Consider the following 26,150-nt stretch of genomic DNA (forward strand, 5'->3'; position numbering starts at 1 on the left):
ACGACGTAATCCCTAAATATCTTCTCAGCACCTAAAGTCGTATACATCGTGGCATTTTCTAACCCTCCAAGTGATTCCACGCGAATAATCATTGGACAGGAACCGAACGTGTATTTCGATGTATCGCGTACAGAAGATTATCTGTCACGGGTAACGCATGATTTACGATCGAGTAGTCAATCTGATCAACAACGAGCCATCAACGTCCGCTACGTGTATTTACATATATCTTGATCCGGATCATTCAAAGGACAGCGTTCATACTGTCAAGTGTTGTTAAAATAATGCCTCGCATCCGTCCTGATCGCCGGGCCATTTTCTGGTCGCGGGCAAAACAGCCTCGAATCTCTGACCCGAGATTATTCGACCCAATTACCGGAATTAAACGCGACGCGTATATTTAGCCGGGTCTCTAGACGACACGAACCCGAAACCGAACTGCATTAGGGGAACTCGTAATGTCTAACTAGGAATCGTTTCGTGGACAAGGGCGCAAAGATCTTTCTCGGAATGTACGCGTGCGTCGTCGACGTTGACGCTGAATTCCTCGACAAATCGTCGGTGTTCCGGGTTATGTACTCTCATAAAGCGGTTTCGAAGAACGCGTCCCTGTTCTTTGATAATCAAAGTAGATTCAAAAATTTGATATCGAAGAACGATACGCTACGAACGAAATTTAGTTCGCGCAATGCGTTATGGAATTTGATGGTTTCGATGGGATCGACCAATTCGAGGGAAGAGTAGAGATTAGAGGACAACGGAGAAGTTGAATGTAATGCGATGCATCGAGGCCACCGCGATATTCAATTGACGTACGCGTTAATCAGCGTACTAGTAACTAGTACTGACGACTGAATTAACGTTGCGGTTTACGTCCCAACGAGAGCAATAAGAAGTAATGGCGAAGTGGAAGACGAGTGACGCACGTTGCACTCTTCGCGTAATATCCCCAACGTCACTCGCCTTTATGTTTACGGAACTTTTCTCATTTTAATTTACGTTGGTTCAGGGATGCCCTCGCTATCTCTTGAAACTCTCTCGCGCTATTAAAACGCGAACGACATTTAAGAAAGTAAGTTTGCAGCCAGATCTCCAGCTTTGCCGCGCATTCCTCTGAATGAGACCGACTCCATTGATGCAACGATACTGGGTTAATTGACAGTGAATATTCAGTGATGAACGGGAATCGAGTTGGACCGATGCGAGTCAAATTTGCTCGCGTGTCATTTCCATCACGGGTTTTCCTTGGCCGCGGTTTCGAGGTCCCTCGATACCCGCGGCTTTTCCATGGCCGTGCCATTATAATTGCATCGATCGTAACGTCGTTAACGCTCGAGCGTAACTGTTCACCGCGACGCGATGTATCGTCATTAGCTCTCGATGCTTGGGTCTGTATCGAACAGCCCCGCAAAGGAGTGGTCGACAGCTTTGTTGTCCCGGCCGAGTGTCAAAGCTCGTGAATCATTTTAAGATCGCGCCATTCGGATTTATGCTCCTCGCGTGACAATGAACTTGCTGCCGTTTACACGGGCCGACGGTTTTCTGAATGAATTCCATTGTGCCAGTTTCAACGGAACTCTAGATGGAATTGGTCAATTCAGTTTACTCGCGAACACCGCTATAACGTGCCGTCTCTTATATCAGGGGAAAGAGTTAGGAATACCAGAGAACAGAAACTCGACACTCTGAGTTATTGGCTCCGTCGGACAAAGCTTGTATTCGGAGTCGGACACGCGGTAGCTGCAACCGGTAGTATCGTTTAACTTTGTGTTAGACCCGTCCGGTTTAGGTGTTCCCTGCAATGGATAAAAATTGGTAAAAGAATCGAAAATAAATGGGAGCCGGGCCAAAGATTAATCCTGGTTTGTCAGCGAAGTTCGCGCATTTAATTCCCGTACTAAATTCGAAGTGGAAAACTTGGGGACAAGCCCCGAGACTATCTTTCTTAATTTCGCTAATTCGCCTCCCGGACTCCTAGCTAGTTTGTCTTTCTAGTGCGAAATTCAATTTTGAAATTGAACCGTAAGTAGATGGTTGTCCAAACAATTGAAATAATTGCAACGAGTTTGCAACGTGTTATCGTTAAAGGAATTCAGAGCTCGTGCACGGTTCCGACTGGTGGATAAATATGTTTCTAGAAAATTGTGCTCGCTCGTTTTACGTATCTACATGCCCGCGCTCGAATGGTGATAATTACAAAGTTCGATAGTTTTCCTTGGCCGCGAGCAGAAGGGTACTTGGATCAGCGGACCTTCGTTGTACTCTCGAAGAGATAGAGCGATCCTGCGAGGAGATCGAGTTCGCTCGAGATCCGCGTAACGATCGAACTTGTGAAATTCCCTCGTGACGTCCTTCCGAAACAGCAGAGGTTATCGAATGCTCGTGTTAACCTTGAACGGAAGGAGTGGCCTCCACCTTTCGTGTCTTTCGCGAAGATTCCCGACGCCCACGCATTTTTTTCATAGGACACCTTGAACAGCGAACGATATCGCCTCTTTATGCCTCGCTAATGATAATGGGGCTAAGCTATTAAAGACGTTGCTCGTGTTCCGCGTAACGTTTAATTGAAAGATTATAATGGAAGATGGAAAACATTGCTCCAATTTGTTCGATCCACTAGCTGGTACGTTTACCGAAGCGCGTTTAATACTTAACGCGCGCCGCGTGTCGATGTTTTTTATGTAAATGCAGGTAAAACGCAATAGCTGGTATAATCGGGGTGTAACGATCCAATGTGAAATCGAAGCTGACATTATAATCGTGTCATCGGCGGGGAGTAAATGCTGGGCTTAATAGCAGTGTTATGTTCAACGCGAAGTGGTGTCAATTACGCTTTGATATCGTAATCGATCTACGCTGGAACTTTTCTTGCGGTTATCAAAGCTTTTCATCGGACAACGCGATAAAAAATGATCCTGCTTTCAGTGTGATCGATGAAAACTTGTCATCGGGAATTTGCGGCCTTTCGTCGCGTGATAGCCGTGGCAGCGAACGAGCGACGACAGTGGTACATTTCGATATTAAACCGTCCTAATATCGAACCGTTGAAATCATCCATGGGTTTTCGTGCAGAGACGCGAGTCGTTTTTAATACGAGTAACACGATGCACGTGGCTGTCACGATATTGGAATTGTCGGTAAAAATATGTTGAACGGATATCAGTCCACGTAGCGTCGTTCGCGTATCGATGCGCTCTCGAATTCTGCGCCCTTTCGACGACTTTGAGCCCGAATGACGCGACCTTCGCCAGGGGGTTCGCGATCGATACCGTCTCCGAGCGATACACGATCCTATTCGAAAAAGAAATTTCTGTTTCTGTGAGAAACTGGAATATTATATCAAATATACGGGGTATCGGAGACTTCGCTCGTTTACTACAGGTTGAAGTTAGACCTCGAGCAGGGAAAATAACTGCATTCGCGAGCTAGTTCTTGTAATGGTCGCAACGTAAACTTTGGCCACATCGATCGAGTGATCCAAGAAACGACGAGGCAAATGGAGAAATGACGATCGTAACCGCAACTTCTGTTTGCCGCGAGTCGCCTTAATGTATTCTATTTGCAGCAGGAATTGCGAATCCTGTTTTCGGTCAGACATGCGAACAGCCTGGTCTACGCCGTCCACATACTGTCCATCCATTCTCTCGCGACAGAACAGGAATTTGTTCACAACTCGGCATTAACTGGCTGTCGTTATCACGAAACATCATCCGTTTATAGGCAATTGTACACGGCTGCGTGCAGGATTATCGTGTCGCCAGCAGTGATCCTCGCATTTCGAATTTATAGTCCTGCGAAGACGTCGGGGATACAGGGTTTCAACCGTGCGTCGCGCGTTGTTCGCTAGTTCGTAAAGGGGTAAGCTTAAGTGCAACAGGCTGGAAGTGACATTTATCTGAATATTGAGATCGATCGGTTCGAAAGTGTTACGCGCAATCGTGCGCAAGGATGCATTTATTTCGTTTTCAAGCTTATTTCCTTTTTCCTATATTTTTTCTTCCTCCCTGGATGATTGATTGGTGGGATGCGAGTTCCAGAAAGCATTGAAACCGCTCTCGTGTAACTGCCTGTCGGCTATAATCTTCTAAAAACAGTTCTAAACCGTTACTGGGATAACTTTGATAATTAAAAAATATGTTCCATCAATCTTCGTGTACCGTGTATGGTTGCACGCCTCGAATAAACCTTTTTGTGACTCTAGCGACGATGCGTCGCTGGTTTTAACGGAGATGCAAACATTTTCGCAACTACGCTTGTGCCAGAGACAAGGTTGGAAAATAAATTATCGCAAGGTTTGCCATCGACAGTTCGGAAAAGGAGATTTTACTGAAGTCGAATCCAAACGGGAAACAGAATAAGCAATTTCTTACTGTGACAGCAGTATGTTGCACTCGAATAATAATTAACGAAGTTGTATTAGTCTTTAATTAAACCGTAACAGGGTAAAGCCCAAGGAAACCTACTTAATTAACGTGAGTTATTTACGGATGCCGAATAAGATTCGTCGATGCACCACGAATATCGAGCTTCTTTTTTCATCCAATTTTCATTGCGCAGAATTGTGTGCTGCGAAAGAATATTCAGTGGTAACATCGTTTCCGGAGAACGCGTTCTACCTCTGTACAGAACAAAGAGAACCGAGATTGAACCGTAATTGAATCGTTCGATTAGTTTAGTTGACTTCATTTACCATGTTACCAGTTGTATTGTAATCTACTCCGGGTAGTAATTTTGGTCGGGGCAATGCATTCCTATCATTTCTCTGATTGACCGTTCCATGAATGGAACGAATAACCGATTTTTACGTCAATTCCCCTGTCGACAACTGTTATTAAAGTCTCTTCCGGAATTTATAGAATTTTCGATATCCGTTATAAAAAAAGTCCGTGTTTCCTATATATTTCGCAGTATGTTTTTTATTGCATAAGCACGGTATCCCTGCTGATATTGGTTATGGATCCTGCAGTACTTACAATGCGCGGCAAGTAAATGTTCCACGACTCGAGCGTAAGCCATGCAAATGTTTTCGCGTTTGAAATCGATTAATCGATATGCAGACGCATCTGAGAGCGGCTACCTTTTAAGAACGCGAATGATGAGGACACGTTCAGATCTTCGCACAATTGCAACGATGCAGGCATTTTTAATTTGCTCCACCGACACAGTCGCCTGGTGGATAGTTCGTTTCGATTTGGGTTCGTCAAAGATGCATCTATCGCATGTGTGCGCACTAATAACTGGTAATCAAATAAATTGTTCGATGCAGACAGGAGGACGGTAGCGATTCAATGAAGGGTAATTCTATCTAGATGACTTGAAATAGCGTCCCTCGTTTCTGTTAGCGCGACACAATCCGGGGCTCTTAATTATACTCCGCGTAACAGTGAAAATAAGTGAACGACGAGCCCGAATACAGAGGAGCTGCCGTGAAATTAGGCGAGGTTAAATTTACAAGAATAAATTAGTTGTCAGCATTAGAGTTCAGCATTTTATTCGAGACACGTGCTGCCATTTGTTCATTTCAGTTTGCAATTCGAGTCTTGAACGAGGGCTGCTATTGTAGCCATTCCCTTCCATTCAACGATACATCGATTACACTTGAAAAGCGCATAGGAACAAGGAGAAGGGAAACAGTTATTTACTCATTTATTTCGTTATTTACTTACTCATATTTAACTCGTACGAAAACTAGTAACGCGCGTAATATAAAAAGTCGTGAAAGATTTACAGGGTAATAATTCTCAGCTTCGTTGCCGCGTAACTTTGAAAAAGGGAAATGAGGTCTTCTCCTCGACTTCCGCGATAATATAATACTTAGCTAAGAATTACTGCTTTAAAGGAGACGATCGATCGATGCGTTCGTTAATCAGTTCAATTTAGAAAGATTTCTGCACGGTAACGGAGGTAGACATTCGGTTCCAGATGAAATTGAAGCATCGTCGCGGATTTCTCTATTATTAGAATCCATTTGTAAGTAAATCTGTAACCCCGTTGGCGATCGATTAATAATGGAGGGTATCAAAAACGGACGTTTCCGCTGTGTCATCAGTTCGAACGAGAACACGTTTGTAAATCGTAACTTATTGTTACCAGGAGACATCGGGAAATCGTGGCAGAAGGGAGGTTCGCAGGAAGGAGTCCTGCGCGGAGTTGCGCACGCGTGTCCTTTCGCTGGCATCGCGATGCTGTTACGTGCTCTCGAGGATTCTCAAGCCTCGTTGAGTACTGGTGAAAGCTCGCGGAACCCGCGGACCAATCTTTTCCTATCGATCGTTCCGCCTCGTTTATTTGTCGAAGTTATTCGAACACCAGCAGCTCGATTTCTCGCATTTCGGTCTGATTGCTTTTTAACGCGTCCGGCGTTTGTTGTCTGCGCAGATTTCCTCTCGCGAGTCTGGAACAGAAACGTCGAAAAAGAAATTGAAAAGGCAAACTAGATATACGCGCCTCGGTCGTTAATAAAGCTGTCGAGCTGAAGTTATGAAAGTTTAGACGTTCTAACGCGATGGAAGAAATTCTGATGTAGAAATAATTACTGTACTAGCGGCGGAGAAAAGAAAAACCAGAAATTACTCGTGTTTAAAGTTGTGGCGAAACCGGAGTCGCCGGAAGAATTATTATTCATACGGTAAATCTTCATTTCGCATTCACGTAGGAACGCGAGTACATTTGGGAATACTGCGCTGGAGGAGAACGCGACGAAAAAATAAACTCGTCTGGTAATTGGCACGTTATTCCCTTTACAGCTTTTAACCCCATTGGCATGCTGCCCGCAAGGTTCGAAAAACTTGCAAGAATTTTATTTCTGTCATCGTGATACGCTTACATATTACATGGTTTCTTCTAAGGACAACTTCATTAGTCGCTTAAAAATCTTGCTCGATTATGTTTTCAGCGTAATCATTAGTTTCGACGTTTTGCGATGAGTGCGCTGAACGAAGAAGGCGTTGGGACACCTTCTGCCAGTTTGTTTGTGTTGCGAATCGTGTCCAGCGATTCAGAAAAGCTATATAACAAATGAAATTTCCGGAAGCGGAGTTAGCTCTCTAAAAGTTTCTCTTCCCGTCTCGATCTAGTTACCGCGGATTCCTTACTGACCTTTGAGAATTCTCCGTGCTAACCGCAAACTATTTTATTTGCGGGTTTTCAATTAATTTCGTTCAATCGCGTGGGAAGAAAACTTCTCCTACGAAACGCCAATGGAAAAATCAGAATGAAACACAAATGCAACAGTTTATGCTTGCTTTTTTCTCTCGATAAGCGAATTATGGTTCAGCTTGAAATTGCTCGGGAGCAGCGTCTCTTTTGGAAAATGTTCCACGCTCGATTTTCTCGAATTACCGTACCTGCGAACGAAATTTGTGAAATGAACGACGCGCCTCAGGTGCGCGAAGTGCTTCTCCTTCAAGAATAATGTGTTTTCGACAGTTCTGTGCTGGTAAAATGCGGTGATTAATTCCGTCACCGCATCTATATTCGGTGCCTTTTTGCCATTCCTCGCTTCGCTTCTCCTGTACTCTTCCCTCAAATTGCTCGACTTGAGCCAACCGATGGTGATGAAAAAAATGTGGAGAGTAGGTAGATAATTCGTGTCACGCGGTGCCAAATGAAATCGTTGCAGCGGTAGTGGATATTAAAACAAAAACGAGAACAAATTCCTCGGATATTTGGGTCGTAGGCAATTTTGAATGTTTATTAAATTTGATTTCGTGTAACTTTTGCGTAACGTCCCTGTCGATAATGAAATCCGAACCTCGTCGTAAAGCCTGATTTTAGGACGCAGCTTGTTCTAAATGATCGATATGTGGGCGCGCGGACCATACGAAGGCGGAAGATAAATGTTCCGGTGGTTTTAGGGAAGTACAGATATAAAGGCATTTCCAGCAGGCGGCAATGAAACCCATGAATCTCCCCGTGAAACGCTTATCTCGGTTGAACGTTACGGGGTTAGAATTTCAAGGAATTGCCGCAGGTAGATATAATGAAGTGATTCCGTTACTAAACCGTTGAGTCCATCGTGGATAGTCGATCGTGTAAGAACAGTGTGGAACGGTATTTAAAGGATGTGGCGCGGCGAAATATTTTAGTTGAAAGCCGTGCGTCTGAATGCACCGCACGAATGCAACTCGCACTCGATGCGATTCTGCTCCCTGCAATGACTACAATTGAATTAAGCCGAGAGATTGAAACGCCTCTGGTATTTAGACGATTCGGGTCAGCTTAGTCTTATTAAATTGCAATCTCATCTTCTTCTCCCCCGCTGTCCACAGAATACCATTAGAGTTGAATTAAAAAGGCTTCCCCTTGAACAGGAGATACCATGATTCAATTCGATTGTGGGCAAACCAAGTTAGTTCCTCGATCGAATTGAAACAAAAAACCTTTAACCCTACAAATGTAACGTTAGCTAAACTTCCATGGTATCCCAAGATTGTAAATCATCCTTCGAGAAATTGTTTCATAACACTTTCGTAATTTCGTTGAGATTTTTCACCTTTATCTAAACCATTACAGCGCACACTGCTGAATCTGCGAGGATCACCTAATCGTTTCCAATACGAGGTGGAAAATGGAAATTTCGCGACGGTTTCGACTCCGATCCGACTACCGCCAGACGTTTCTACTCTTGCCAGATCCTCTCAAAAGGTTTCCCGTGGTCTCTCTGAGCGTATAACATCGCGAAGCTTTCATTCGACCTCATTTTTCCGCTCCGTCTTCTACCTTGTTATAATTCGTTCTCCGTGACCTCATAACTAGTTACGTATCGGATGCGCAGTAACGTGGAACGTTTCGAAAAATTTCGTTCCACGGCCGAATTACTTGTATCGTACAAAACGCAGAACGTTTGTCCGAATCTTCTAAGAAGACAGGACGAAACATGGGAGAGAGGTATTTTGCAACGAGCAGCGAGAAATTCTTACGACTAGCCCATTTCTGGGAGAACCGCTTTCGAAACGGATCGCTGGTCAGAAGATATATCGTTATGGTGAAAACGTATACATTATACACGTATATCATCGCCCTCTTGATACGCGAGGGAAATTTCTTCTACTTATTTCTCGTACTTATTATACAATCCAATTATAGATCTTCCAATTATAGATCTTCTTGAAATCTGGATACGTGTAATACGTTCATTTGAATTTTACATTTTATCACTCGTGGAATATCATGGAACCTGTTATGTCTATATTTTGACGAGAATGTTCGAGTCTTTGGAAAGGAATAAAAAGTCGAACGAATTTGACGGTACCAGAATGGCAGAATTCTGGCACGTCGCGAGACAATATTTCCAGCAGTCGCGTTTTTCTCTATTCGCGGCTAATTCATTTTTATTGTCACGCGCGTTTCGTTTTATCCGACAGGTTACATCGTTTTCGTAGCTTAATTGGTAACTACCATCGGGATTGCAATTAACTAAACAGTCGCTTAACTTTTAAGAGGTTTATACAAACCCTGATAGTTGGATACTCGAAACTTTCAACGACGCCGCATCCAGTTTTTAATATTGCTCGCAGCTGAAATTTGGCTGGCGTACATAAGCATACTTACTCCTGAATACCGTGTCGCTCGGTGTCTCCGAGGATGGGGAATGAACATTGCTTCAGAAACTTTGGAATTCATTTTAGATTCGCGAGAGCAGACTTAACCCGTTTATGTCGGCTTTGCAATAACGTCGAAACTCCTTGCAACGTGATTCTATGTTTCGCAAAAATTGCTGCTGTTCACGGTGCCCACGTTCGTATCGAGTAAAACGAAGGTTACGGTGCAGCCCGGAGGTATTATCCGCGAAACAATTACAATAACTGCGGATTTCTAAGGAAATTTTTAATATATATGCCGAGTATCCTCCCTTCTGTTCCTCCTTTTTTGATTCTGTTACGAAATCGTACGGATCGAACGTGCATATACCCCCTGAAGGAACCGCACTTCCGTACATAGCCTCGCCACATTCTGCTTTCTATGTATTACGGTTCTACATGGAGTATTGAATTCTCCGTCGAGCCAATAAAGTAAAGGATAAAATCAATTGGTCGACTCGAGGCTCGGGTTTTTCTTTTTATCAAACAATGGAGGTAAAGAGTCTTGAGGCTACGATTAAGGATCACGTAATCTTTTTTACGCTGCTTCCGATAACGCTGGGTCCAAGATAAACGCGCAGTTTTATCGCTACAGATCGGGAAATTCCTTACGGATTCGTTTCCTGTTGCAAATTGTCGAGTCTCGACATACGTCGAATGAAATAGCAATTTCCATCGTGTCCGTGACTTTATTGCCCGACATTAGACATTCAGGTTGTTTGCATAAAACGTGTATACATATCCATGTATATTTTTGGCGAGCGTGTAACCTTTTAGCAGGAATTTTTCTATTGTGCCCGTGCTGGAAACACGCGATATATTTATCATGGTCGCATACATATGTATGTGCATCCTGTGCTTCCCAATTTCGCGGGAAATTATTTTTCCTTGCCTTTTATCTCCTCGCCCAGAGCCGTTAAATTTCGTCTCGCTGAAAATCGCCACGTTTAGAAGAGGAATGCTTTTAATTCAGCCGACGATTATGCCGTGCTATAAGTTGAGGGATTACCTAAAACTTCGATAAAAGTAATTCGCGCGCAGGAGTTGCACGGTATCGATCGATCGAAATAAAGAATGGAGATTCAAAGGCATTAAAGTGAAATGCATTTATATTGCCGTTCAAATGTCGCGTAATTCCAGCCTTACGACGGAGGAATTCAATGTTCGGTTATCGGCCGATAAAGTTTTCATCGATTCGCTTGACGCGAAAGGATGCGGAAGTGTTGTCGTTGCAAACACTATCGTCGTAACGGGATATTGAAAATTTCGAATAACTTCTATTAGCGTTCCATCTAGGTAATTGAAATGAAGAGCACTTCTTTTTCCTGTCGCTCGATTTAACGTTATTTCCGTTTGTGGAGAACCGTCTCATCCTCGAGCTTTTCAGCGGCAAAATCTAACTTAGTTCGTATATGCTTTCAGCGATTTATTGAATTTTTTTCAGTTGTGTAAATGGAAGCATAGGGGACTAATTTAAATGAAGAATTTCTGCAAAGCCTGTATCTCTAATTTTATGAAAAAATTCTCCATTATTTAAGCCCTGAGAAACTTTGCGATGGTTTAAAGTCCTCACGACTACGTGTCGTGCCTTGTTCATACGAGAGTGTACGTGCACCTTTTCCTTTAACCTAGTCACCAACACAGTGGAAAAAGGAAATCCGTTCTATCATTTCGCTACCCAGCCGTCTATTTTCTCGGTGACGTAAAAAACTGACCTATTTTCACGCTTAAGCTGTTTACGGAAGTCATTGCCAAATTCTTGTATCTAGTTGATTAATCGCTGGACAATTTTCACGAAACTGTTCCGCAAAATGTTTTTATTTTTCCCTCGAGGTGTTCGGAAAATTTTTTCAAGAATCGCAATTCTTCTCGCGCGATTTCATCGACGCTGCCTCTCTCTGAATTTATGCGAGACCCGCTCGAGAACGGTCTTCTGAAAATTTATGGTTGCGATCGTCATTGAATATTTCGAAATCATCCGAAGCTATTTGTTCGATGTTGGCTCGGAAAGTTTTGAGAAACGTCGCTATTGTAACATTAATCTTTGGGCAGGGGGAATTTGGTACACGAAGCATCGCAATTTTTCGGAAAATTTCGTAACGGAGTAATGATAATGCGCACACTGACCCAAAAACGTGATATCCACTGTGAAACATCGACAGACATTTTTCCTTGCCTAGAACTGTATTTTTTCTCAATCGGAAGAAAAACGTTCGAACGTGGTTACAAGTTTCGCAAATCGCTAGATATTTTTCGAGTCGCGAGACTTATCGAGCGATGCGGGTACACCGATAAATCCTTACGATGCTTCGCTCGATGGTAAATGGGCAAAGTAACGCCGCCGAACTGTTGTTTGCCCAGAACATATCGTTATGCTTCTGAATTCTTCCCGAATTGCTTCCAGCCCAATCCTTTGAAGCGTAACGATATTATCGCGTGAGATGGACCCACTCGAATCGCATCGCAATATTTAAAGCCCAGTCGACTGATAACGAAACCGCCGCACGAAATTGTAAATGATTAATTTGAAATCAATCTAGTTATAAAGTTGCTCGAACGAGAATTGTCTATTAACCGACACGTTTCTCATCCGGCGTGCATCGATATCGATTATAATTTGTCCGATGGAAAACTCCACGCGCGGAGGCACGAGGGCTATTAACGAAGCGGAAACTTGGGCGATCACGATCTTCCGAGCAATTCGAAAGATCGCGGTTCTATATTGCAGAAGTTGGCTGGTTGTTGGAGGAACGCCGACGACCACGAGGAAGTTTGCCGTTGCGCGCAAGAACTATGCGAACCGTTTCAAAAATAAAAATCCAAACCGCGCCAATTTACGGTGTTCTAATTAATTAGGATTCGGGGCTTTGTTTAATGGAAACTCGGAAAGTAAACGTAGGCGTGGCGAGTTGGTTTGCGTGTGCGTAGGTGTGCATGTTTCTCATTGATTTCTCTGATAAATCAGGTTACATACAATTTACGTTATGGTTCATCTTTTACTGTATTCTGTCACGTGCACGATTTTTTGCTTTGTTTTTAGTAAGCCCCATCAATCTGGCGGTTTAACGGTACTTGCGAATTTTCGAGACATTCCAGGGGGACCAGCGAGCATTGACAAAAAATGCTTGGAAACTGCCATTTCGGACGTGAATTATTCCTACCGCGTCCTTTTAATTCCAGGAAAGAAAAATGGTCGCGGTTGACACGGGCGCAATTTGTTTGACGTCGCCAGTGCAATAATTACGTCTTTAACGAACTCGACATACATTTGTGTATAATTGCGATTGCATTTACGATGTAATGGATTTTGTACAATGGAAACTCTCGTTCCAATCAGCTGTTAACAACGGATGAATTCATCGCATTTCGTTCGTACGATTCTATCTTAAAGAATATTTCCATAAAATGCGATAACAACGGGCATTAATTGTTTCGATTCGAAGAAATAATTATCGGGAGACCGATAAAGAGAATTCATGCGATAACCTGATCGAGCCTACGATAAATGGACATATCGTGATTACGTGTAATAGGCGTGAAATCGCATAAGGAACGAATCCATTTATGATATTGTTTCTCTTCCATCTTGCGCGTGTAATTAAGAGCCACGGTAATAGGCAACAAGAGTAGACCTTTGCGTGACTTAAGGTTCTTCAACTTCGACTGACAGAGGGGCGAGCAAAAAGTCGTTCCTCTAAACAAGGTTTTCTAACTGAATCAGAGATTACAAGGAATCTCTGTTTTCACGCGATTCGTGATACGACCGGTGTTTATTTTCAATGCTCTCCCGAACGAGATAGAAAGAGGAAAGGTGGAAAGCTTGTTCAGTATTAGAGATCAAAGAGCTTGGTACGTGGTATGTATCTCCTTAAATTGTCTCTGGCAAGCTTAATTGGAATTGATTTAAAGAAGAGAAAGCAATTAAAATCGCGCGAAGCTGTGCGGCGATCAACGTCGCCCGGTGATTTAAAACGATTGACGCGACTCAACGAGGCTATCGTTGATCGATTTCGCGGGCTGAGAAAATTCCATCGACAGATCTCTTTGCGCGAAAGCCAGGCGGATTGTGCGAGACGTATCTTTAAGCCGCATTACGTGAGCCTACTGGTATGACGACAAAAGGAGATTGTCAAGCGGATGGTTACTCTTAACCGAAGTACTTTGTTCCCTCGAGAAGATAGTCCACGTGGAAAGAATAGGAACGCGGTGGTGCGAGCGTGCTCTTCTCTTCTCTCCTCGCTTCTACGTCCCATCGATTTTCCCGTAAGTTTCTGCGTCGCCTAGGGAAATTTCTCTCTTAAAGGTAATCTCTGACGCGTACGTTGAACGACTTCCCATTCTGCCACGTATTTTTCCCTCCATCGCACACATTTATACCGCGTTAACGCATTCCCAGCGATATTTCGTTACCCGCTGCGTCGCAAATACTCCTTCGAGCGGCCCGTAATTAAGACAGAGGAGGATTAAAAGGATTTCTCATTCGGTCCCGATTCCTCGTGTACAACGGTAACGTGGATCGTTTGTAATCCAGAGGGAGAAGCGGCAGGGGGAACAAAAGGTTCGCTGGAAACGATCGCTGCGGATACTGGAGCCACAATTTTTATACGATCGGTAAATTCACGGAGAGGTCAGCTTGGCACGATCCTATGTAGGAGTATAAAGGAGATAGATTTACTCTAACTCCCCAAGACAATCGTATACGTCGCGATAAGGGATGATTAATGGAGAATCGAATTCATAGAAATTCTGAAACAACTATTTCATCCATGGGAGATAGGGTTATAAAGTATACCTTGGGTACGAGGAATCTTTGCGCGAAGTATATAACAAAGTACGGGATCATCCCATTTCTGTCGTCCGGTAATTGGAAAAAAAAATTACTGCACACTCCACTCGAAAGATATGAAAATCCTGAATTGGATTTATGGTGTGATTTACCGTACGATTTGGCACGACTTGTATCATTGGGATTTCGTGGCTGCGTACACAGATGCAAGGCGAACAATTCAGTGAATCGGATTAATGTCCGAGGGAGTTTTTAATAAAGAATACGATCCAGCCGAGAGCAACGACCGATCGCAGGTGGTGCGATCGATCTGAGATTACTTATTACGACTTACGTTTCTTATCGCGAGGAGTGCGCGGAGAAATTAGTTTTTCTGTCCCTTTTATCACACGATCATTCTAATGGATTTTCCAACTCTTCCGTTTTTTCTCCTGCGAATTTTTTCCGTCTATTCAGAAGGAATAAATTTGGAGAACTCGCTTCGAAGTCGTGGGCGAGAAGTTAAATATGGCACTTCCTCCTCCGATGGCACCCTGTTGAGAATACAAAACAGGTCAACCGAATGACGAATGAGCGCAGGGGTGAATTGGATAATAAATGTAAGTTGGAAGGAATAGCTGGAGAAGTAAGTTGCCTTCTGCGATTATGTGACAGGAAACTTCGATACGTAGAGGAAAATCTGAAATTAAGGATTCGCAATAGTTAGCAAGTGGTTAAGAATCATCGGTTTAGAATTATCGCGCGTATAAAATATGACACTTGTAAATCTATTATTTCCCCTCGAGACAATTCTTAACGGTCTTCCTACATTTTATTCTCTTCATCGTGGGAGGAATTATACCTCAACCGAGAAGGCAAAAAAACCTACTTTATAATCGCATTCAATGTTTTCGCAGATGGAATTTTGCCATACATTTAAGAGATGAAACTGGGATAAAGAAATAAAGGATTGAATACTTCTGCTTTGCAATTCAGCGAGCTTCAAGCTTCCGCGAGCGTGTGGAAAATTGTTAGACGGCCAAACGATAGCCGTTTTAGTCGATTCTTTCGCGAGCCACGTGGATTACATTGATGACCGATCGTACCCGTTCGTTTGTGCCATTTTCCCGTAACTTCCTCACACGGTACATATAGATTTAAACGACAGTTCATGCATACTGCATAAGGCGTACACGATTTACAGGAGCGGTGATGACGTCAGCAGCCGTACACCTACGCCAGTTCACCCCGATGGGTGGCTGATTGTGTTCGTTCCTAATCGGTAGCATGAGCCGGGGGAATGATCCTTGACTTCTCCGCTGTTTTAGATAGCTTAATTAACGCGCTTCTCTTAATTCTATTCAAATGACACTACACTAGCTGCTAAGAATAGGGGACACTGTTTCAAGCGTCATTTGATCCGGTTTCGATCATAAAACGCCCACTTTCACTTGATCGTACGGGGCTGTCAACTGATAGAAATAATGCGCGTATGAATAATTGCGAAATGTTTAAATGGTTGCGTCAGTGTCGAACGTGTATTTGGAAAATACGCGCAGTTGGCAAGCAAACGTACGATCTTTACTAAACGATGACACGAGAAGAAGACGTAGTTTCCGAAGTCAACGAGGGAAGCTGGAATTAGGTTTCGGGAGATGAACGCGGTGCAAGTTGGAAGTTAAATCCGCCACGAGTTTAACATTCGCGTGACTGCAATCGCTTATTAAATTTAATAGAAGGGGCGATTGAGTTTGAATCACGTCGACTCGACAACCGCTACGATTCGTTCAATCACCCACCGTAGGTATTTTACGCATCGTCGAACAACAGAAAAAAATGTGCTCTCTTCCGATCCTAAACGAGTTTCTTCGGGTGTCTCGACGATTTTGCGGGAGCTGCGAACGCGAGTTGCAGAAACGTAATTTCTGGTTTATGCACCGTAACAATTTTGAAAATCGTTTTGTGCTGAAACAATGTTACGAGCTCCAGACCTGTTCGAACTTTGTTGCCGCCTCGTCTTACGCGCTGGAGGAAACCAATTCAACACCTGTATTAACGGTATAATTACTATTACGGAACAATACACTTACCGCAGTTTCGTTCCTGCGAAAACTGGCTAAACTTGAACTCGAATTAGGTGTCTCGAGAAACGATGAAAAATGATCTTTTCTGTTAAAACGAGGTTCAGTTTTACGTAGAATTTCTAGTCTCTTTACGTAGACTTTTTCCTCCGTTATGCTGTTCTCCGAAACCAGATAAAAGCGATATCGTGGTTAGCTTTCAGAGCTCACTTCACTAGATTTTCTTCTTTTTTTCTTTTTTTTTTTTTGTGGATTACGGAGAAACTTGGAGAAGAATCTGTTCGTTACGCGGACAGATAGGGTAAAATAAATTGCGCTTGAAAATGATTTCAGGTCTCCGTCGTATCATCTGACATTAAAGCCTTTCTCGTAAAAAGTGCTCCCCTTATCGGGGCCGTTGTTCTCGACGGGGCGACGGCACGTCGATACACATCTAAGGACATTAGCCTGAAAACCGTCGCGAAAATTCCTTATTTGTATGCGCTTCCTTCGTCGAGAGACGAGAAAGAATTTAGTTTGTCTCGAGGTGCGGCTCCCTTTAATGAACGCCTGAAGGAATGAAACCGTTTCGTCTACAACAAGAAAGAACGATGTCTGTCGCTCGTTCAGCGAGAAGAATGGTTCGCGACGATGGAAGGAATAAGAAAATTAATGGGTTGCGCATTGAAAATTCGATTTGTACAAGGAAGGGTAAAGTTATTTGTACCTTACCCATCGTCTCCATCTCAAGTAGTTTGTTTGGCTATCTTCCTCTTTGTTTCGTTTGCTCGATAAGCAATTTTTCATATTACAGTGCTACCAGTTCCTACTTTCGTTTATTCGACGGGTCCGAATAGTTCGATACATTCAGCGAACTCATGAAACGGTCGTTGTACAGACCTAGATATAATCAATAGAAACGAAGGGTTGAAATGGAACTCGTTTCTCGGTTGCCTAACTAAATACGTGAACGAGCAACGATGCGTGCTTCGATAGGAATAGCACGATCGAGAAACGATATTTGCACGTTGCGCAAGAAACCGTTCGATCGAGCGGATGGTCGTTCATTTAACGAAGGAACCGACGCGTGATCAACAGCGAGCAGCGACATGCATATCGAACGTGCAACTGCATTCCCCTTTAAAACCCGAACGGGGGAGAGAGATTAATGTACGGATAGAGGGTACATTTCTTATCGGAATCAGATGTCCCCGATAGTTGGACCCAAGGGTGATCGACCCTCGAGCGAAGCGTCTCTTTATCTCTTTTTTTTTCGATGTCTCGTGCTGGCGTCAGATAGGCGACCGATTCTTCCGCCTAACGCGAATTCTTTATCGGCCCACTGGTACATTTTTCATATCGAAGTTAATAGCCGTGTGTCAGTTTTATCGATGATTTTAAAAATTATCCTTCGAAGCGATATCTGGAGGGTTAGTTATGTCCTTGGAAAATGGAGAGGCTTGAGAGGAGGATCTCTAAACTAATTTTAATAAATTTGAATATTTAGGAAAATAAGAGAAAGCAAACACCGGAACCGAGTACATGGCTACCGTTTCAGCGTATCGTTCGGTTCCTTTCGCTTGATGCGAGCGAGGCGCCTACTTCCGAAAGGAAATCCTTCCGGTCGCTAGATTATTTTTCCCCGGCGGAAATAACTTCGCGCAAAGTTGAAACGCGACTGAGCGAGATACGCGGGATACCCAGTTCGAAGATGTACTTGGGCAACGTGCAATTGAATATTCAGGATTAACTCGCGGGGCGTGTATCGATTTACTCGATCGTACCTGACGTTTACTAATTTAACTTTCGCAGCGGTCGTTTATAGGCGGCGATCGCGCGCAGATGCCGGGCGAAGGGAAAGACAGATACTCTGTAGGGTCGCCTCTTTATTTTAATCGTCCCTGTACAATTTTAAACGCGTTAAGTGGAAGTTTCGAAGCTCGTTAACGATTCGCAGCGGAATTTGCGAGAACTTTCAGTGACGATCCGCTGAGCTTGAAAATGGACGAGGGAACGACCGAGTTATGAAATCAATTGTTGAAGAACATAACGACAGCAATTCTCGGCTCTCTATATTCAAGCGTCATTCCGCGAAAACCTCTAATCCTTCGATATCCTTGACAGGGATGCTAGTTGGGAGGATCTGACTTTACATATATAATTTTCTAATTGACCTGCTTTCGTTAAATAGCCGCAGAAATGAATGTAACTGGAACTAATCACATCCGAAGCGTAACTATTCTCTTCGCGAATCTTCTAACTATTCTATCATTCTACTATTCGTGATTATCAATTCTTTTAGCGAATAATACCGTTCGATAGCTGATATCGATTAAAAATTAAGGCGTTCGACCAGAGGGTGAATTTCTTGAGACGATAACACTCTTTTCCATCACAGCAGTCGTTAAAACGCTTTTACGATCAGCACCAGGTCCATACCCACGAAATACCAATTTCTCACGTCCCCTAAGTGAAGGATTTCTGGAAATTGATTCGGTATCGGCCACGCTATCAAGACTCTGCAAACGAGTCGTTAAATATTGGTTCGATGGATTAATTTACATTCCTCCAACAGTGTGGCGGGGGATATCAACGCGAGGAATAGGGTCGCGACTAATCTACATGTTCGACGTTCCTTTTTTAATACTCGAAAGTGTATTTTCATTTAGCAGACATACAATTAAGATTTTTATGTACCAGTATTGTCAATATCGTCAAATATGTACATATCTACATCGTGAAAAGTACAAAACAAAAATGTACTAAACATACATCGTGATAACGTAGGGAGTATTAAAGCTATCGAAAGATCTGCTGCCGTCCGCCTCGTTTTCGCAGTCGAAATGAAGCAAATCTTGTCGGATGTCCGCGTGTTCGGTCGGATTAGCTTCATCCGACGAGTCCAAGGCCTCGTTGAGAAAACATCCATCAGAATCGCCCTGACTGCTGTGCGGCGAATTCGTTGCAAGGAAATCGTTGAAGCTGTTGAATTCGGCAATGCCGCTCGAACTGAAGAGAAAATCATCCCCGAATAATTCCTCGAACGATTTCGATCCCCACGATTTGGCTTCGCTGCTGGGATTCTCCGATCGATCGCGTTCCGAGTATTCGTTGGAGCACATATCCTTTAAATCCATCGATTGATTGACTTTTTCTGAACTAGAGGCGAAACTGTTAGCTGGTGTTACGGGCCGTTTTCCATGTTTTCGTAGGGATTTTATACCGCTCATCGAGTAGCTGCGCTTCGCTAGCTTTAGTCCCTGGTTCTTTGAAGCGTCGTAACTCGCGGCACACTTGTCGCAGATTTTTACGTTCACCGATTCACAAGCGAGGCAATCGAGGGAGCGCGCGAAATTCAGACCTTTAAATTTATAGAGAATATCCGCGATGTTTCTGAGTTGATCGCCAAAGGACTTGTTCGAGTTCAGATCGTATCTATTTACGCTGCTCGAGGAACCGAACGAACTGGACACTTGATCGTCGAGCAGTCTGCTCGTCTCCTCTTCGGATTTGCAAGTCTCCGTCGAGGATCCCGAGGACACCGCACGAGCAAACAGCATCGTTCTTCTTCGAAGAATGGCAGTGGTGTTCTTCAGTTTCTTTGAAATCCGCAGCTGTTTCTTCTTCGAATCGGTTTTCACAATTGGCGAGGATGTGCTGAAGGCAGCTACTTCGTTAACCAAAGAGGATAACGAAGAGCAGGAGGAGGAGGATGCCTCCCAGCCCGAGTCTCGAGAAATTTGCAGCTTCCTCTTTGCATAATCGTCCAGTGGCTTCCTCTTGAACAACTTCTTCTTACGCTCCAGCGACAAAACACACTGCAGTGTACCACGACGACGACGCTTCGATTTCTTCGTCCCTGGCTGCTTCCGGAAGTTACCCTCTGCCTCTGGGTCCGCGATCTCGTTGACAGACCTGCCCAGTAGACTGCTCGTTGATCGACTCTTCACCATGTGCGGCGAGCTGACGTCCTTCGACTTCTTTTTGAACATGGAAATGATATTCCGCGAGAGTTGTTTGCTCCCGTGCGAAATTGCTGACTCCCTCGGGACGAAGAAGGTATCCTCGAACTCGGTGTTCGACGACGCCTCGAGATCGGAATGCGACGAGAACGAATCGGTCGATCTCTCCTTTCGTTTGCTCGAGAATAGTGATCGATTCCCCGGCTCATCCACGCGGATCCTATTTGACTTTGGCGATTTCATCCAACCGAACATGATGGGTGTTCGCGACAACTGTTTTCGCAGAGAGAATTGAATATGACGAAGGAACCGTGGCTACGAGTAAACACTCGGCGAAGGAGGATACTCGAACGGTGGTCGTCTAATTAATTCTGACCGGGACAGTTGAACCGACTCCCTTCTTAAAGGGCAGGCAAGGGAAGGTTCGGGGAGAGGGGGTAGTTTACGACACCCTGCACTCTGTCCTTCTCTCGACCACATTTTCAAAACCAAACGTTTGTCGATTATAGATCGTGTTTCCAAGCTCCAGCTTTATCTCCTCTTTTTTTCATTTATGTTAGATTAACAGTCTGATCAGACATCGTACGCGATTGAATATTTTCGGGTGATTGAAAATTGATCGAATAGAGGAAGCGGCAATGCGATACACTTTTCGAAGCTGCGAGCGGGAAAAACGTTCGCGTCATTTCCTTGATAAGTCGTGCAAGCTCGATCGCGTGTTTCACGCGAGCAGCGGGGAAATGCAGCTTTATAGAGCGGTGCCTGCACATCAACCTCATCGGGATAAATTGCACGCGAGATACGCGAGATTGACTGGTCTAGAACCACAGGTCGCGATTGTGATCGTCGAAGAGGCAGGCGTACCGAAAGAGAAAGCTGATTAATTTCACGAAGAGAAATTGAGTTTACGGAGGCCATTGATTTCGAGTGAATCGTTCCTTTTTTTCGAGACGAAACAAAGCGTATCTCGTGAAGGGAAACAAACTGCTTAGAAACTGAAATGACGATGTTTATTTGATGTAGCAAGGGGATAAAAGGTCCGCCAACCCTGGGACGTACGCACAGCGAGTCATCCGGGTTTTCAGAGAATCGATGCGTTCGGCGCCAAGATGACCGGCTTCCTCCACGCAAAACTCCTTCGTTTTCATTTTGTACCACCCACGCAAGCGCTTCCACTGGACTTGGAAGTAGGTCAGAGATCACCGCGATCTCACGAGCACCGATAACATTTGCACGTCAACCCGTACTCGATTCTTAAAGACGCGCGTTTCCAAAATTCCACGCAGATTTTAACCAACTCATATGACTACTCCATTATCGCACGCGTATCCAGAAAATGACTAATTTAACAATTTCACTGGTTAAATTAGACGTACCTACCCTCAACAAGATTCTTCGAGAGGAGGAAATAGTTATAGGTTTACGTCAACCATAAGTTGCAGTTAGAAACAAATATTTGCTTACGCACAAATGGATATTGGCGCAATTAAATCATCGACTGCAACCTTTGAAAAGTAGGTATTCACAAAGAAACCAAGGGAGAAATTCCGATAGCAAAGTTTGCAGACTAATATAGAGGGGACAATAAGCAAGATCGAGTCATCCCTCGTTAACAATGGAGACCGAGGGTTAGCAATAAAGGTAGTAGCAGCCGCGTCGCCGTGTTCGCTCGATTTTCAGGTTAATTATAGGTAGTACGTATATGCCTGTGTTCTCGACCTCGTGCATTTCAGGTAAAGGATCGAACGGTTCCTGTAATCTTATTGTTCTATTGTGCTCCCCGAAACGGTTCGGGAGAATAATTAATTCTGGTCTCATCGTAGGCAGGATCCGCTTGTGCAATTATGAGCAAGGATTATAGGGGAGACCATTTCCGCACACCTCTATTACGGTTTTCTTACTGCCTCTAACAATTTAAGCGATAGCGGCTGAATCGTTTCAATAAAAATATCAAATCCCTCTTTCAGATATGCAAATGCTCGAATAAATTTCTCGAACGGTATGTTTGCGGCCCAAACAAGGGATTTCAGGGTAAAACGAATCCGAACAGTCGAAGTTAAATAAACATTGAATCGATCGCGTTCCGGTCACCATTTACGAGAGAAACGTTCTGCCTCCTTTACGACCAATAACCACCCTTCGCGATCGCGACACCCCGATTAAAGGTCTCTGGCGTCACGCGTTGGAAGGTCAACGGGACCTACGGTTTACCGTGGCGACGAGTTCGCGTCCGATAACGCCTCCCATTAATTTTACGCGAGCTGCTTTTTACGCGATCAGAATTATAAATCGTTTCATTAACCTCTGCTTCGAGGGAGAGTTTTTGTTTCGTCGCGTTTTCCATAGAAACGTACCTTTTATCGAATACTGCCGCCTCGGTACTTGGACCTCGACGCGATCGAAATCGTGGATCGGTACGGTTCAACCTTAACGCGTTCCATTCGAACTACAAGACGAGTTATGTAAATTAGTTCGACGTAGATTCGACAAATTCGAAGACGGAGAAGGTGTCAAGCGACAATCCGTAACAGTTCCTGACTCTAATTACCGTGTAACTGGCTCTGATTGATACGGGTTACCGCGATCTAACCCAGCCGTGCTCCAGTTACATCACCGTGTTTCACCCGCATTTGTTTGCGACTAAACTACTGCCATAAGCAGATCTATAAATAAATATTGCAATTTCCAGCAGACTGCTAATCCTGGTGATACTCTGAAAATACCCTGTAAGCTAGTTATTGTTCATGGCTCGCGTGATTATTCGGAAAAATTCCTTCGCTAGTAATTGTACTCGAACGGGGGGACGGAAGACAATTAGCCAATTCCCACAACCGGCGGCAGGTACGTGTCTATTGTTCTTGGTTCCAGTCAACGGGCAACAGCTGCGCGACAATAAAGATAGCCTTAGCTACGTACCGACGAGGGTACAATAAACGCGGATTAGCAGGACGCATCGAGCCTTTCGCCTGACCAGGTCAACGTAATTACTTTTGGCAAAATGGTAGAAGGCGCACGGGGTGGAACTTCTCTCTGAAAACAGGCGAAAAATTTGAAGGCTTCCTCGTTCAGCCATTAATGTCAGGTGTACATTTTATTGCCGGTATAAACATCGGAAAATCGTTTCGCTGCTATGTCGGTGAAATCTTATTAACCGCGCGACACAATGCCAAAATGTATTCATGGGAAGATACAATACAACGTAGCGACCTGCATTGTTTAAATGTGCCATCGTGGAAACCAAGGACCTTTGTATTCCACGATTAATCTTGATCTTAACGGGACATTCTGCACTGAAATTTATTTATATATAGGTTTCATTACATTACTTATGGCTCGTTGTCCACCACTCTGTATATCTCGTCGCGATCCCTTTCAAACTGAAGGAACGCAGGGTTGGTACCAGTGCCAGTCCGGAGGGATTAAATCGTGACTAATTTTTTCGCGGGAAATTAAATTAATTGCGAGAAAATTGGAACGCGGTAATCTGGGTAACATTTTCTAGCCGGTAATTGTCACAAAGGCATCGCGAAACTCATAATGGTTCGCCTGCGCCACGTAGCACCCGACAGACCGGATTTTTTTCCATTCCCTGCTCGGTCATCCGTTTTTCTCGCGTATTTCATTTCCTCCAGCGGCTAACGCAACGTGATATTCGATACGAATTATATCACGTGAAAGCTGAGGACATCGGAAAAAGTACAAATAAAATACATCGCTACCCTGACCCATAGATAACCGGTAGAACAGAAAAATACTGCAATCTTCCCAGTTACCACCAAACTCATCCGTCTCATCTCCTCTCTTTTCAATTGGTATTTAATCCACCCTTAAATTTCATATCTCCACTCAAATCCTTCTGTACATAACAATTTTTCTACGCCGAAATGATAGATTTCCATGCACCGAACCGATATCCATCAAGTGGCGCGATCTTCGATACTTTAATTAATTTTCACAGAATAAGCAAAAAAGAAAGAATAACTTCGCTCGCAATCCATTGGACTGTTCTTTGATGTCTGTTAGAAATTTCTAACGTCGAGATAGTATTAAATCTTTCCATTATATTCCACTCGATCGCGTATCGTATGTGTACCCGTCTGCGAAATTTCAATGGTACTCTCCTTGATCGCGGTCGCGTTGACCGTTTCGTTGATCTGTACCACTGGACGAATTGCCTTCTCCGGCGCACAATTGAATTTTTATCTTAGAATTAAATTAATTTGCAGAAAAATGACTATTAACCGATAATTACCCAGGCTTCCGCTCTTTTATCGGGTTTACCCATCGAACGTAATTTTTAATAACGAACGACCAACTTCTGCCGACCTGGAATTCCCTGCTCGGGGATTCTCCACGGTCCGTTTTTATTCTCCAATGGGTATTGAGTATCGATACGCGCATAGGGAATTGCAGCACGGGTTTCGTGGGTAGGTAGATGGATCAGCGTTTCTTGGCGAAAATAATACATAGTCCCGTTGGAAGGTTCCGGAAAGCGGATAAATATTGCTTTATTGCTCCTTGTTCTCGCGGTGGCCTGTCCTCGAGCCAGGTATATGTTCGCAAGCAGAACGGAAGGGGAGGGTGTTGGTTTTTCTAAAAGGCGTATGTGTCGAAACTGCGGAAATTTCTATTCGCCGAACGCACGACAAATTTATTTTACCCCGTCTGGACCGAATGGAAAATCAATATCGATAAACGTAACGACGCCGAGAATTGCACATGGCGTGTCCCGTCGGGGGAGAACGAAACGCTGAATGGTACAACTGCTCCCGCCTCTCTAATATTCGATAAATTTTATTAATCTCTTAATGTCGAATATATGAATAGAATTGATCGTTGAACGAGAACGCGTTATCGATGTTCGCTTTCACCATTTTTCTGGAGCCCTTCGCATAATATTTTCGAATATTTTAACAAGAGAGCTCTCTTGTTTTCCCAACGCGAACTAATTATCCTCACATACGAGGTCGGATTTGCATTATTTCCATTTCCATTTATTATCACGTTCCTTTGCTTCTTTCATTTGTGTCAACACGAATTTTCGGAAACGAGAAGCAATTATCGATAAAGCTCTCCTCTGCGCTTTTTCGCTCTACGTTCACTTCGTGTTTTTTAATTTAATTACGAGGCAAATTCTACGATTCAAAGCAGATGTGAAAAGGTGAAAGAGCAAAATGGAGAGATATGATTTCATTTTTTACGTTTCCAAGTGATATATTTAAAATTCAATTTCTACATTCCTTTTCGCATGACACCCTGTGTTCTCTCCCCCCCCCCCCCCCTCCTTTTAGTTAGGCACGTCGAAAAGTGAATGGGGCTGGTTACCATTTACCCCGGAAGTTTCAGCAGGTACAAATAGGCCGACTCATACTTTTAACCCTCATTTAATACCGAAATTTCACTGCGTTGACATCGAGCTATCGCTGAAACTTCGTTTCGACAGATACAAAAGTGACAATTCAATTATTCAAAGCCGGACGAGTTCAGTATTGCTAAATATTTCTCGGGCGGTTAGTGATAAGATGTAAATCGCGTGTCAACGAGCTTGAATCAAGACGACGAATCGTAAATTAAATCTGAGAGACAGTGTAAAAACAGTTTAAGTTCGTTAATTAAGCTCATCGAAAATGAATACCTTCCTGCAACGAGTGCTGAGGAAAAACAGCAACGAAGAGGTTTGGTCGTTAATCTATATTCATTTGATTAGTTTTGAAAGCCTGAAAAAAACGGAGAGAGTGTTCGAAAGTTTGTAAATGCGTTTACTGATTTCCATTTTTCAATC

The 26,150-nt window shown here is 43.7% G+C and overlaps 1 protein-coding gene across 1 annotated transcript in view; it reads left to right on the forward strand.

Annotated features, from left to right (window-relative positions):
- The window catches only part of LOC143426395 (uncharacterized), a 40,137-nt gene that overhangs the window by 11,667 nt on the left and 2,320 nt on the right, over positions 1-26,150 (forward strand). Inside the window, exon 2 of the mRNA XM_076899834.1 lies at positions 25,967-26,043. Coding sequence (XP_076755949.1) covers positions 25,996-26,043 — 48 coding nt within the window. The 5' untranslated portion in view covers positions 25,967-25,995. The remainder of the gene's footprint in view (positions 1-25,966; positions 26,044-26,150) is intronic.

This window comes from Xylocopa sonorina, chromosome 8 (genome assembly GCF_050948175.1).
Source record: "Xylocopa sonorina isolate GNS202 chromosome 8, iyXylSono1_principal, whole genome shotgun sequence".
NCBI classification, from domain to species: domain Eukaryota; kingdom Metazoa; phylum Arthropoda; class Insecta; order Hymenoptera; family Apidae; genus Xylocopa; species Xylocopa sonorina.